This window comes from Lepisma saccharinum, chromosome 1 (assembly GCF_977018435.1).
Source record: "Lepisma saccharinum chromosome 1, izLepSacc3.1, whole genome shotgun sequence".
Taxonomy (NCBI): Eukaryota; Metazoa; Arthropoda; class Insecta; order Zygentoma; family Lepismatidae; genus Lepisma; species Lepisma saccharinum.
In genome coordinates, this window is record NC_139229.1 from 204,633,460 (window position 1) to 204,648,549 (window position 15,090).

The following is a 15,090-nucleotide window of genomic DNA, read 5'->3' on the forward strand; positions in this document are numbered from 1 at the left end:
TGTTTTGGTGTAGATTCGTGAAAGTAAGACAAGGATTTTTAAAATCTTTATTTTTAAAATTTTATGTCACTTCTCTGCCACTTTAGGCTAATCACGACGATCTTGAATTGCGGGACTCGAACCCGGAACCTTCGATAGCGATAGCGAAGCAGCCAACGGTCATTTCTTCCCATGTTGTGTAGGAGTTATTTTTAAATTATTTGATTGTTTAAAGTTTGGATTTTTTTAAAAAAAAACACGGATTTTAAAAGTAAACTGAAGACAAAAGTAAAAACTCCAAAACAAATTATTAAACTGAGAAACCAAGAAAAAAATATTTAAAATACTGAAACAGGTTTCATGGCAAAAAGCCTGATATCCACAGCTCTACGGCATGGAGGTAACTTCCGCACGCGAAATATGCTGAACCAAACTATCTCCAGAGAGGAGATAACGTCCAACCGATACCCGGGGGGGGGGTTAAAACCCATCGAACCGCTGTTCGGTAATCACGAGCCACGGAAATGATGTTGTACAGCCAATGGCTGTCAGCGGTGAGATGGTGTCCAGTTAATTGTGCAGGATGAGTTGTGGCCTGATGGATGAGACCGTGATGTCACCGGATCCTCTGATGGACGCCCAAGAACCCCGTTGGAGGTAAATTGGTGACTCTGCTCTCTTGACAGGTTGGGTATCATCCGCGAGGGGTAAACAGTCATAACAGAGGAGCCATTCATCCAGGCCTCGGCTGCTTCGTTATTTCGCCAGGTCGTGACTCACTGGAGAGCAAATATTTGGTCATCTTCTAGGAGCAGGGTTGTGTAGTAAGGCTCGCTTCATCATGGCACACCAACTAGTTCCGAGTCCCGGAAAGGAAGGGGTTAATTTGGGCGCAGAGGTAATGCATTTTGAAGGAGGTGATGCAGTTCGGTTGGTAACGAGATGAAACTGTGAACGAGACCGGCTTTTCTAAATATCGAGATGAAAACGAGACTTAGTGACCGAGAGTCTCGTTTCACTTTTTTTTCAACGTTTAAGTCCACTTTATGTTATGATGCGCTGATTGATTGTTACGGTTTATTTTACTTCGCTATTCTGCCACTTTTTGGCTAATCGCGTAGATGTGGATGAGTCATGAAATTGATGAAGGGACCATTTCAAAGAACACACATGCCCAGGCCGGGATTCGAACCCGGGACTAATCCGGACTCGACGTTTTTCTCGAATCGAACTCTTGACAGTTTTACCACTGCATCATCGAGGAGTGTAAACTTTCTTTCGATTTGATTTGATTTCTGTTATTTCGCGTCACTTTTCTGCTACTTTTGACTATTCGCGACGATGAGGATGAGTGACGATATGATGAAATTTATGAAGGAACACTCACGAAGAACACCTATGCCCAGGCTGGATTCGAACCCGTGAACGCTGGCGTCGTAGGGCGTTGCGCTAACCACGGCGGTCGGCTAGATCCGCTGTTCTTTCGAGATTTTAGTGTGCTTTGCATCTGAATTCAGTATGATCTTCCAGTTTTGATTTATCGCGACGATGGAGATGAAAATAGCGAAAGGAAAAACCACAAACAGTACACCACAACAGCAGAGGGTTATCCTGGCAGTGTTTCACGTACCATATCCCCGTTAGGCGTCACGTTATCAAGCAATTTTGATTTCAGCGGAATTTTCACGTACAGTCTCCGGCAATGAAAATGATACACCTAGATCCTGAAATGCTCGCTTCCCTGCAAGGTGTTATGTGCGTTGCCCAGATCTACGGCGACGCCATTAAAAATGTATTATTACAATTCACTTATCACCGTAGCGTTCGGCAACACACTTGCATGGAAGCAAGTATTTCAGGATCTAGGCGTCCCATTTTTTATTGCCGGTGATTGTACATGAAAATTCCACCGAAATCAAAATTGCTTGATAATGTGGCTTGCTGAACATCACAAAGGACTGGAAGACAAAGACGAGAGAGAGGCAGGTAGTACGAGACTTGTCATTCATTCCTTTCGCCTCGTATTTCTAAATTAGATCTTTTGCTGAATAACTGACAATTTTTGAAGACATCGACGTCACATCTCTATGTCATTAGGTAACTGCGACGGGAGCGATCTAAGGACACTGGAAAAAAGAGTGTAAGAAATACGTGACCTTTATGAAAAGTAACAATCAAGGATTCACCCGAACTCTATTCGGAAACCACTGAACTGCGTGACTTACATTTTTTTAATAACCGCTTTCGAATACTTCAGTGTGGGACGCAGGGTGGTCATTAGCTGTAACGCAACAATACATAACTCGATATCCGCGGCGGAGTAGGTAACACAGCGCGCTACGATAGCCAGGGGTTCTGGGTTCGAATCCCTGCATGGGTATCATTTGTGTCAGTTCATCATAACATCACTTATCCTCATCGTCGTGTTTAACCAGAAGTGGCAGAGCGAACAATGAGTTTAATATCGTTTATCGCGTTCTCCAGACAACTTAATTGAATTGTCCATGTTGTTTGCGTCTCCTCTTAACGATTATCAGCATTGTTTAACAGCAATTATTTCTTTAACTAACATCTCAACATAAGAAAATAAGATTTTTTTTAAAAAAAATGTCTACGTTGGCTATATTGGAGAGTTCGGAGCCATGTGGCAATGCTTGTTAGAACCTGAGGAAAAAGTGAGGAAGAAATTGACAGTTTAAGAGGGAAACCATTAACAGAGTCCACTTAAATTTGCTGGGACGTTATTTTTAAACAGCGCCAGCTACGGAAGAACATAGCAAACAGAAAACAATCCCTGAGTAGAGAAACCATTAAGGGTGTTTGGGAGATTGGGTGGAATTTCTTTCACAATCCAAGAAAATTACAACCAACCATTACGGACAACTGAAACTTTCATTCATAGATAGCAGCACAAAATAGCTTTTATTTGTGTGAAAATTAAGATTACATAATTCGCACGAAATCACTATCGAAGAATACAGTAATTTGCACATGAAATTAATGAATATAATTACAAATATATACGTTTCAGATAATTTCTTTTCATTTGTATGAATTGTCTTCAATTCATATTAAGGCACTGATCGTTTTAGTATAGCTCGACCACAAGGAAAAAAACCTTCCGTCCAAAGCGTTCGCGCATCTTGCCTGCCGTTATCGGTGCTCGGGGCAGTGTTGCCAGGTCAGACTTGAAAAAATCGGGAGATTCTTCCTTGGGAAACCAGAAGATCTGCTACAAAATCCGATGATCGACCTTCTCGGGGGCGGCATAGGCGTGCGCAATGGGGGGGGGGGGGGGGGGCAAGAGGATGTCTGCGGATTTTTTCCAGCGAGGGGGAAACAATGTATTTTTATCAGGCGGGTAAACGAGGCATATTACCCCGTATAATGTTGCCCTCTCAGAAAACACCACTTGAGTTTGAAATTATCACGTTCCTACATCCCTATTATAATAATGGATGTTAATTACAGTGACTGAAATCAACTCATAGTGTGAAATAATAGGTACTTTTATGTCAACATTCATTTTCCAGAAGGGGAGGGGGTGGCGACCATCCTTGCACTTCCTTCTGGACGTAAATGCCGCTATATAATTTTGTAGAAAATTAAGTATTTAAGTATAGAATAGTATATTAAGGATAGAAAATTAAGTATTTTGAAGCCGATGAAAGTTCCAAGCAACTACGGGGGAGGGGATGCATTATTTCCTTAGTAATTGAACTATGCCGCTTCGTTCTCTAGCAAATTTCTTGTTATTAACACATGCTTTATTCGTCAGTTATGCTGTCTGTATGTTGCTGTATTTAATATATAATAGACACACACACACACACATACATATATAAAATAATTTGCCCACGCTACGAAGTCAGTATTTCTACTTAGTAAGGCAAGGACGTTTCACTGTGTTTGTGTCACTTCATTCATTTCATCAGTTTTTCATTCATCCTTGTTGTCGTACTTACCCGTAGAGGCACAAAAGCGACGTAAAATAACTAAAATAGAAATAGATTTTCGGGTGGGATAAAATACAACCATCTAAAAATAGTAATGTGCGTACATGGACGTCCGCAGGATTTTTCCAGGCAGGGTCAAGGAAGGTATTTCTTTTCCAGGGGTGCAAAGAAGGCACATTTTCTCCAATAATAGTGTTGTTCCCTCAAAAAACATTGCTTAAATTTCAATGTATCATATTCATGCAATAATTAACACACATTATTGCAGCTGAAATGAAATTATATGTGAAAAATATATAATTTTTGGTTGACTTTCATTTTCCAGGGGGGGCACGCCCCCCCCCCTTCCGGGCGCCCATGGTAATGTAGTAATAAAATAATAATAATGTCCTAGCACATCGTTTGGCATAATTTCACAGTTCAAACAGCACTTTTCATGGCTGAGTGGAGTTCCACTCTCCCCTCCATGTTCAAGTAAGGTGACCAGGAAACTTGTTTTTGAGCAGGCCGTCGGAGGCCGGAGGTGCCATACCAATAGTTTATTATGGAATCCTACCGAGAAATCAATAGGTCTGGCAACACTGACGTTGGCCGCTCTGAAGGCTCCTTCCTCCTGTCTTTTCCCCCCACCCACCAGCGCGATGGGGTCTGCGCAGGTTTCTTTCCTTGTGGTTCCACTATAGCCACGTTAGGTATATACGAACCAGTCGCGAAGCGTGACATTTTTATGGAATCGACAAATGCAACGTTGCGATACAAATTGGTTTCTATTATACAGGACACAACATCTGAATAATTATATGTAGGCAAAGGAGTCTGCATTGGGAATGTCGCCGATAACGTATTGGTTACGTCGTTGTACTAAAGGGGTCCCAGGCTTGATATCCTGTGGTTCGGATCCCATTTTTAACTGTAGGTCCAGTCCCGATGAGCCCATCTGTGAATTTGGTGGACTGAAGGCAAAGATTCATACTCAAACATAGTCTGTATTTGTCCAATTAGAACATCATATCGCCGGCTGAATACTGTTTCGTCGGATCTCCACTTTTCGTCGGAAATGAGATGATGGCATTATCGCGTTTGTTAATACATCACCTTCCGAAGCAATAAATCTGGATGTCAAGTACTGTGAATTATCAACATTAATAAATTGTTTGTGAAAATCGTGTAGCGTATTTATATAAATCCAACTTCAATCGGTTCTCCTGAAGATTTGGTGCATACGGATAAAAGAGTTGGTGCATACGAACAGAAGAGTTGGTGCATATGGACATACGACAAAATAGTACTCTGTCCAGAGGAGTCTCATAAACTCACTTCCGGTGCTCTCTACAGCCAACTTCGATTCCGCCCAGGGCACAGCCTTGGACGCGTCATTCGCATTTTCGACAACAAATGTTTTTTCCTTGACTTGCACGGCCACCCCACCTCACCCCTTCCGGCACGACAGAACAAACGCATTTGCGTACAATTAAATGCTTGGGTCCCTCCCGCGGCGCACCTGAGCCAGTATCGGGAAGTCAATTAAGAGCTCGTGCAACTGCATGACGTCAGCTTTGAAACTGAGGACGCGAATTATATTGAATATGGCACGGCGTTTTATGCACTGATTGTTGGATTGATGAGGTTGATTTGGCCTGGTATGCGACTCTCATTTTGTATCGCAGCGAGCAAGTAACTGAGCGTGAAATGACAGTCCGTGCGCCTTGATGCGCCGCAAATGCAATTCTGCCGGCGAGATGCAAAAATACGGTTGTATCATCTGCAAAGTTCATGCATGTTGCATATTCTCTCTGCATCTGTGTGCATTCGTGTTTGTTATTTTAATGCCAACAGATTTTAATTACCGAGCACCGGTGTTTTATGATGTAACAGGACGAGTCAATAATCACCTTTGTTTCCTTTCGACATACACACATACACAGACAGACATATAAGTCATGGAAAGTATTGTTTTGTCTCGTAAATATGGCAACACTGAAAATCTTGTACATACTAGTAGATATCGATAAACAAACACCCCTGGAAAATATGAGAAACTCGGAAAGATTCCTCTCCCATATGTTCTAAGAGGGTGACAGGGTTAAATAGAGGGAGTAAGGGATAGGCAGGGAGGGAGAGAGAGAGAGAGAGAGAGAAGGAGAGAAATAGTTTGGGGCTACACTCTGTCTCGGGAAGCTGTGGACCAAACCCGCACATAAGGACGTTTCACACCGTAGCACACCGCACAAGCATGCATTTTATTGGTGATTTCCTCTGTGTGAATTCTCCTTAACGGTAGAGAAAGGGAATGAACGGAACAAAGCAGTGCGCGCTGCTGCAAACGGCTGGTAGCTGCAGCCACATATCCCCCACCCCGTTCACGTATTTCCCTATCATGCGCTCATTGCTGGTGCCCTGTCAAGTTCTACTTGCGCAGAGCCAGCCCCCGTGGCGAAGTTGTTAGCACATCGCGGTGCGACGCCAGGGGTCACATGTTCGAATCCCGGCCTGGGCATGGATGTTTGTGAGTGTCCATTCATCATGTTCATCATGTCATCACTCATTCCCATCTTCGCAAATTAGCCAAAAGTGGCACAAAAAGCGAAGTAAAATAAGTCAATTCAATTAATCAATCAACCTACTCGCGCAGAGGATTTTGTTTTGTTCCCTTGCTCCAGAGATTTCCAGGACAGAACGTATGTTATCAGCGCTGCAACACGCTTGTGGCTCGGTGCCAAAAATCACATCAGAAAACAGTCGTTACAATGACGCCCTCCTTACAGACAGGCTTGTTAATTAACTGATTTCTTTTCAATAACGAAAAAAAACATTTTTGGGGGTGAAATATAGCTATAAGAGATGCTCTGGTTGCAAAATCAACAACATTTATTTTTTCTGAAAACATATCCGTACATTTTTGGCATGTACATAATCTAATCTAAATCTACCTCGCAGTGAAACAAATTGTAGGACACTTACCTTCAAGGGCCTCCCCCATGCCGCAGTGGTAGCGTCCTTACCTTGTAATCGAGGGGTCCCGGGTTCGATACCCGGTGGAGGCACAAGTGGTTCGGATCCCACTTTAAACTGTAGCCCCGATTAGCCTTACTGTGCATAAAGTGGACTTAAAACACCAACTCAAACCAAACTTACCTTCAATGTCGTCAGCTATTCCCGCCATCATTGCTATTTACTCTCCATTTTCTGTCGGTGATACCAGGTGGCAGTAGCTTAGCGATTTCTCAGCAGACTAAATGTACAAAATCATGCGGAAACAGAATCAAATGCTGAAACATTCGCCATCACGCATTAAAAAAATAATAAAAGTGATGTACATGATCATGTACAAAGGGTCTGAAGGGGTCCAGAAATTTTAAATAAAGTGAATTCCGGTCCAGGAGAGAAATAGGTTCTGGACCGTAAAAAAACTCTTTATCTGTCAAGTATTCGGTCCAGGAACTTTTTTTCCGGATTAATTTAAATGGGGTCCAGGAACTTTTTCCCGGAGCATTTTAAATAAAGTCAAAGTTCCGTATTGAGATGAAACAATACGTAACTCCAACCGATTTTAAACTGTGCGAGAATAAAGGTTCGCGTCCTGTTACGGAACCCAAAACAACCCATTAGAATATGGGTTGCTGGACCTATAACAACCGTACTTACAGGAATCTGCAACATTGGTGTCTCGAGTGGTGGTCACGTGTCAATATTGGGAGGCAGGTAAGGTCCGAGTGTCTTAAGTTTTTCCCGAACTGTATGATTGAAAGCTTGTAGTACATATTCTTAATGCCACCATTAGATAACATCTATGTTCACTGGTTGCAATACAACCATTAGCAAACTTTCTGTTTTTGTAAGCATAGTTCGAAGATGAACGTATAGAAAAGTGGAGCAGCGTTCCCGTGTGAAAGTGGCTATTACCTGTCTGGTGAAAGATGTTCTGCTTCTGGGAGAGTTATCAGAATCCTAGATTTGACTCCACGTCGATCCACCGATTCCCCACTTAGAATTCTAACCATAGGCAGAAGATATGGATCTCCAGGTTTACGGATAATGGAACTGTGTTCACATGCTTTCAAATTTTCACCCGTTACACTTTTTTCTGTAGTCAAATCCTAGTAAATTTTTTGAAGTACTTTTCCTGGTTAAGGCGAGGAGGGACAATTTCCCCTTGGACTTTCTTGCTGGGGCAGCTGCTGATCACTGTTGCCAACTTCGCTCTTTTGGAGCCAAATCTGGCTCTTTCGTGCACTCGTTTGACTGTGAACTGTGGCACCCGCCCTCTGTCCCACCATGATGCCACCACTGGCTCCGGCCCAAAAATACCAACTTTTGCCATGAGTGTACATTTTGCACGTGACGTGATATTCGTATAGCTATAGGCTGCGTCACCCACCTTTTGTTTCCTCCCCCATGTATTTTTATATATAGCGCTGTGGCTAAGATGAAGATGACAATTTTCTTATCCGGGAACCCTTTATTTTCGATTTTATATTAACATCATTGGATTGTTGAGATGGGTGATGCCGCCAAATCTAGGCGGCCATCACTTTAAAGCTAACGGTAATAGCAGCACCCCTACCCCTCTGACAACTAAAATTACCCTAGTAGGCACTTTATGCAGCCTTCGTTAATCTAGCTCCTTGAAAGTCCTCTTTAGCTATATGAATGGAGAAATTTAGCTCTATTATGCACATCAGGTTTGGCAACACTGCCAGGATGGCCGTAGGAGGCAAGGAGAAATGCACTAGGCTTATGGGACCATTATTTTATTCGTTCTCTCGGGAATATCAAACATCCGATGACGTAGAAAAGTACATGGACGGAAAAAGGACACGTAGAACTATGTCATAGCAGTAGGAAAAGTCGAAACTCCCATTTGATGAGCCGTAACTTGAAGTTGAAGTTGATGTCCCATAAGGAATACATGGGATTCGGTAAATACTAATTCATCATATTTTTCAAAAATCGTATAAGGCTTAATAATCAACTTAGGAAACCGCTTCCACTTGCCACATGGGGAGAAATTCATACTCTTCATTTCTGCCGAAGATCTTTTTAGTAGCATTGCTCATTCCGACGATATTGGAATAAATGCATGCCTGGTGCGTAATTGTCCCTCTTCGCTTTAAGCAGAATGTTTTTAAAGTCTATATTAATTTTGCCCTGGAGACGGACGATGAAGAGTTTTTCTTAAGTTAAAAACCACGTGAGTTGGAAATTATTCCTCCGAAACTCATGGTTTTCTACCCGAGAAATCCTCTTAATCAAAAGATTGGAAATATGTGTAAAATACATTGTGGATTCTTACACCTCCTAACTTCCTCTTTCTTCTCTTTCTTGCTTTCATCTGACTGGCAGGAGGAGTGTTTAATGAAAACACTGTCATCGTTGGTAAGTGACTATACTGAGTGATCAATGGGCATGCTTTCTAGCGTAGAGAGTTGTATTTTTATTCATTTTTGTTTGCTTGATTGTTTCTGTTGGTATTATTGAAGTCTCCGAATGTGCAAGGCAGTATTGTTCGTGTCGTTCCTAGTTCTTGTACTACATGTGTGGAAGTAGATATTATGTTTTACTGCATTGACTATGTAGATATAGTATGCACATGAAAGTGGAATTTTAGTACTTAAAAAGTCCTATTTTTAAACTCTACGAACGCAACTCACAAAACGTTTACATAAATCAGTGCTTAAAATCAAAATTAAGTTTCAAATTGAATGAATCACACTCCTTACTTTTATTTTAGACACAGTGATTTGGATACCACTTGCAACTGCCTATCTAGTCCTGATTAGCCCATCTAAGTGTAAAGTGAAACCAACGTCGCTTGCCCTTTAATCATTCACAATTAAATTATTTGATTTCGTCGTTGTAGCTTCATTGATTGATTGATTTATTTTTGTATTATGGGCGCATCAGAACTGTCACCTAATATAGGGACAAGCACCTCAACTAAAACAAAATGCAGGTCAGCTCCTAACAGTAATACAAAATATGTATGTTAAAAACTTCGTCTCTCAATTTTAAAACTAATACACCACTAATTACTTAACATGTAATGAATATTGTCTCCGAGATTAAATCTCCATACCCTAGTTCAGGCCCATACCCAGAGGAGGGGCCATGGGGACCATGCCCCCCCACCCCTCGAGCCATGAAATTCTTAAATGTGAACCTATAAAAAGTTACGAAAATAACATCGACGATTTCCAAACCTGTGAAAATTGCAGATTTGTCTTTTAATAAATGAATGTGTTTGTTGCGTAGAGAGACAGTCTCCAGAAGTCTGCCGTCTGCGATATTTGGTACTTTTAGTTTTATAACCATTTATGAAAGGCTACCAGCAGTGGCGGCGATTGGAGGAGGGCATGGAGAGGCAGTTGGTCCAGTCCCAATTAGTTTATAACATAGAACATAGAATTATCGTGGCCGTTCAATGGTTCTGGTATAAGAAAATAAAGTAAATCTGATTTTTTTATTTTTTTTATTTGCGAAACTCAGAACTATCCGAATACTTCCGACCAGTATCGACGTTTGGGTGCGAAAACCTGGGAGGGGGAAGATGGCAAGTTGCAAAAAAGTTTGGGTCAATTGCCTCCAGGTTCCCCCAAATAGCCGCCACTGTGTATATATATAGAACAACACACACACACACACACACACACACACACAAAGCACTGATCTGTCCCCTCCATAAAAAAAATCCTGGGTACGGGCCTGCCCTAGTTAATAGCGAAGACTTTAAAGAGGCACTCAGTACACACAAGGACAAACAGAGAACAACACGATCCTACAGGGGATTATCCTGGCCGTGGCTTCAGTCGCCAGAGCCTCATCAGCCTGCAAAATTATAGTTTCTGGTATATACTATCTCGAAGTGTGGTTGACATTTTGAGGCCTTACGAGATCATCCCTTACAACCCGCGTCACTGTAGCTGAAATCCAGGAACTGAAAATACACTGTCAAATTATAAGACCAAGACGAAAGCATGCATAGCAACAAACCATTCTTAACTGGCATTTTTATAGTACTACATTTGGCGTATATTTTTTTGCAGAAGTAGAGTCCTTGGTTGCCCTGCGCCTTATGTGATAGGAAGTTACTGTAACAGGAACTTATGTATACCCTTCCAGTGCCCAGTTGATTCGACAGCAGAATATAATAACTTTCAATTAGAAAAGCTCCACACACCTCCTGCTGACACGTAATCTTCACATTAGACTAAAGGACAAAGAATGCTGATGAGTAAATGTGTGCGAGTAGTACAGCGAGAAATGCAGTGTTCACCATAACGTATGCGCTGTTTTTATTGAAAGTTAGATGGGTGAACGTGGAAGGATTCTGCATTTGGTTGAAGAACATGCAAGTTTAAACTGTTGAAGTGTTCAAAGCAAGAAATCACAAGGTCTTTCCTTCTTGTTCTTTCAGGACGTTTATGCTTGTATTGCGACAGAGAAATTGTTGTTCGGAATGTGAAGTAGGAATGATGGCGTTGAAGGGTTCTTTCCGAATGTTCTTCGAAAGCGAGGGAAAGAGAGTAACTAAGGGCAAGAAATAGGCGAAGCAAAGGGATTGGCCCTTTCCTAGAAATATCTGCCCATGAAATCTTACAAGCTGGACAAAATGTACCCATTTCGGCGTCCATTGAATACTAGTTGAAGAAAATGACCCAATCAAAAAGCCAATGAAAGAGAAGTCAAATCATATTGAATTCGTTTTGTACAAGGTCGAAAATCAAACTTCAATTGTGTTTACAGACAAACAAATTCTTGTTGGAAGCTACAATAGAATCTACATTAATTAATTAATTACATTAATTAATATAACTCCTAAAAGCCACCCTTATGAAAGAAGAAGTTTTTGAGGTAGACGTTGATATTCAGGTTTACTAAAATAAATTCAATAAAAATATATTGGAATGCTGAGCCTTATTAAAATTTGTCACCTCGTTTTCTCACAAGGGTTGACTGGCTGACTACCAATCTCGTCTTTGAAGGTTCCAGGTTCGATTCCCAGTCCGGACATGGGTGTTCGTAAACTGTATCTACTCATAACTGATCCTCATCGTCACGATAAGCCAAAAGTACAAGAAAAGAGACGAAAAGTAAAGAGAATACAAATTGACAGCTACGGTTATTTTGCACATTCCGTTATAAGTGAGTTTTTCTTCGCAAGAGTAATCACAAAATATTGCCATTCATTTCAATAGATAAGAAATAATCAATTGTCAAAATTGGTAAGTTATCCTATACACTGCTGATCCAAAGTCAATTGATATTCACTGTATAGATTAACCTCCGCATTCCTGCAAACCAGTTAGTAGTTGTTTGACATGTAACAAATTATGTCATGCAGAGATCTAATTGTAGGTTTGGCATCGTGGGACAGTTTGAGAGATTCTTGAACAGCGGTGCTAGAACGGCGCCAGTCAAGAGAGAGAGATCGAGTGTGGGACTTGGCGATGTCAATTTCGTCATGATCCAGTGGCTGGAGAGGAACGAGATATTTCACGGAAGCGCGAGGCAAAAGAATCCGAGTGACGTTCGCATTAGAAGAGGCCTTTGGTTGTCAATTTCATGGCCTTTCCACCATTTCAGCAGCCGTGGCGAATCGTAAGCCGCTCCTCTGAAGATGCCAAAAGGGATCTAGAACACGATTAAGTGCAAAGGCTTCCGAAGGAGACAGACCACTCAAAGGCATTGCTCTGGCGTCAAGGAGGGCTTCTCTTAATTACTGGAGGAAGAATGGAGCAACTTTACAGCTTTCCTTATAAGTTTCTCCCACTGAGATATACAGGAAGCTGTTTTCTAAGCCCACAGTCTAATGATTGTAACGCCCGACAACCATTACAGACTAGCACAGTATTGGCTGACTGCTGACCTTTGTCAATGTTAACTGTTAGTAAAACCTTCGTTTTCTACATGGTCAAGTATCTCAGATTGGGCTAAGGTTAAGTAGGTACTTGGGATAGTAATTTAAGTTCACAAGCCACCACAGTAACATCAGGAACCTCATTACCATACAATATGAATTGAAGATTCATTGTCTCATATTATCTTACCAATTCTAACACTGCTTTTCGAGAGAGCACTTCATCTCCCGTTTTCAGTAGATCTATTGCGCGTTTTGCTGTTGGTGAGGATTGAATCTACGACGGAAATGTAAAAAAAAAACTGCACCATGGCATGGTAGAGAAATGTAATAAGCACTGGATCAGTTTTGATTCACATGTCGTCCGTGGGCGAATGGTTATCATAGTGCGGTAAGACGCTAGGGGTCCCGGGGTCGAATCCCGTCCTAGGCATGTTCATCAATTTCATCATCGTCGCGATTAGCCAAAAATGGCAGAAAAGCGACACTAAGTAACAAAAATCGAAATAAAAAAGATCCGTCGTATGTTCGAAGCCCTTCATCTAGCAAACAAGCCAAAATAAGTTTACCCTAAGAAGAGAGAAAAAGCCGTAGTTAGTGTTAGAATTGGTAAAGGGTTAGGTTAGATAAGGCAATAGATAATCTCCGAAAAAGATCTCATGGTAATAAAGAGCTACCGCCACATCAGGAGCATATCCATTAACTCTACCACCAACAACAGTAACAGTTGTGGTAGGAAACACAGCAACAACATGAATAGCAAGAACTGCTATAATAATCTTAACGAGCAGCACTCATTATCTGTGAAGCCATTGCCACCGATACATTACAACTCCTTGTAAAAATGGAGCAAGGGAGACGCTATCTGCTTCCTACAAAATAGGCATATGTCCTTATTGAAAAATACCAACGGTTATAGCGTCAAGACGAACTTAACAAAAGCCCGCAGTGAAAACCCTTTGAAGGCCATAGTTTCCATATTAAGTGATGAGCGATTACAAGGTTGCTTAGTTGTCCTCATAATTCTGGGTCAATAACCCACATCTGGATAAAATATTACACAAACAATCCTAGTATATGAGTAAATATGTGAATATAATGATTTCTACTTGAGAAACTAATATTTTTTTTAACTCGGAAAGGTTTTGGTGAAGACGTTTCTCAATATTGCCTCGGTAAATATAATTTTGTGATCTCGATTTATACCATGCGTAGAATTACCTGTTTGCAATGGTTTAGTGGATTTATGAAGTTCAAGTCAAGAGTAGAACGAAGGAAATATATTTCAGCACATAACACACACAACTGACAATAGACCTTGTTGGCTGAATGCTACCACGAATACCATACATTCGAGGCATCTGGCTAAACTGAATAGACTTCTCCTTGTGTAGAAGTCCTGTGAAAATTTAAAGCAGCAACTCTGAATGTTTGCAGAATTGAGAATTTGCCCCACACGAAGGGCACACATAGCGAATTGCATTTGCGATAGTCTCCGCAGAGGAATGGCCACACCAGGTGCAAGAATGCGTATCCACTCCGTCTCTCCTTTTGTTTTGTTGATGAAATACGTGTCTCGTTATTGTGTCTTGCAGTGTACGAGATTAAAAGAGAGGAATGAGGGTTGGAAAGGGGGAGGGGGTGCGGTGCGCAGATTGAGAGCGGGACAAGATTCATCCCACTCCCCCTAGAAATCATCCTCTCACATGCGTTCCTGCAACGCCGCTGGAACTCGGAGAATCTGGTGGAATTTGATCAATGGGATGCCGGCGTTCGAGAGGAGGTCCCCACCCTCTTACCCCCTCCCTCTACCCAAACCTCCGGTCCATGTTGGACAAACGGAACATTTGGATTCGTATCGAAATTGGCGCTTGCTGAAAGAGGGGCCCCCGCTTTACTTTTTTTCATTCTCTTTTCCTCCCCCGCCTCTCGCGCAGTCTTTCTTTTTTTCTATTTTACCGTCGGGTATTTCGAGGTGGTCAAGGCAAACCTCCCCAATATTAGCCTTCTCCCCAGCGTTCGACCAGCATCCCTGCAGGATTCAGGCTAACACCTACTCATATGTACAGTCTTCTCAGCGTTGCCAGAGTAGTCTGAAAAGATTCTATGTATAATGGCTGGAGACGCGAAATAACCTGTACCGGACCCATTTTTTTCATACCCAAGTTGCGAATTCTTGCAGGAAAGTCACATTAAGGGTGATGCTAGACGTCTTCTTTCGAAAAGCCGCTATGATATTGCAAATTCTGAAAAAATACATCTGTTTGGAATTCTTCCCAGAAGATTGATTGATTGATT

General features: G+C 41.7%; 1 protein-coding gene across 3 annotated transcripts in view; it reads left to right on the plus strand.

Annotated features, from left to right (window-relative positions):
- The window catches only part of LOC145978400 (netrin receptor UNC5C-like), a 546,350-nt gene that overhangs the window by 380,445 nt on the left and 150,815 nt on the right, over positions 1 to 15,090 (plus strand). For 2 of the 3 annotated variants that reach the window (XM_083111023.1, XM_083111028.1), the window contains exon 7: positions 9,279 to 9,311. The exons of the other annotated variant lie outside the window; for it this stretch is intronic. In XM_083111023.1, coding sequence (XP_082967149.1) covers positions 9,279 to 9,311 — 33 coding nt within the window. The remainder of the gene's footprint in view (positions 1 to 9,278; positions 9,312 to 15,090) is intronic. 3 annotated transcript variants of the gene reach the window in all.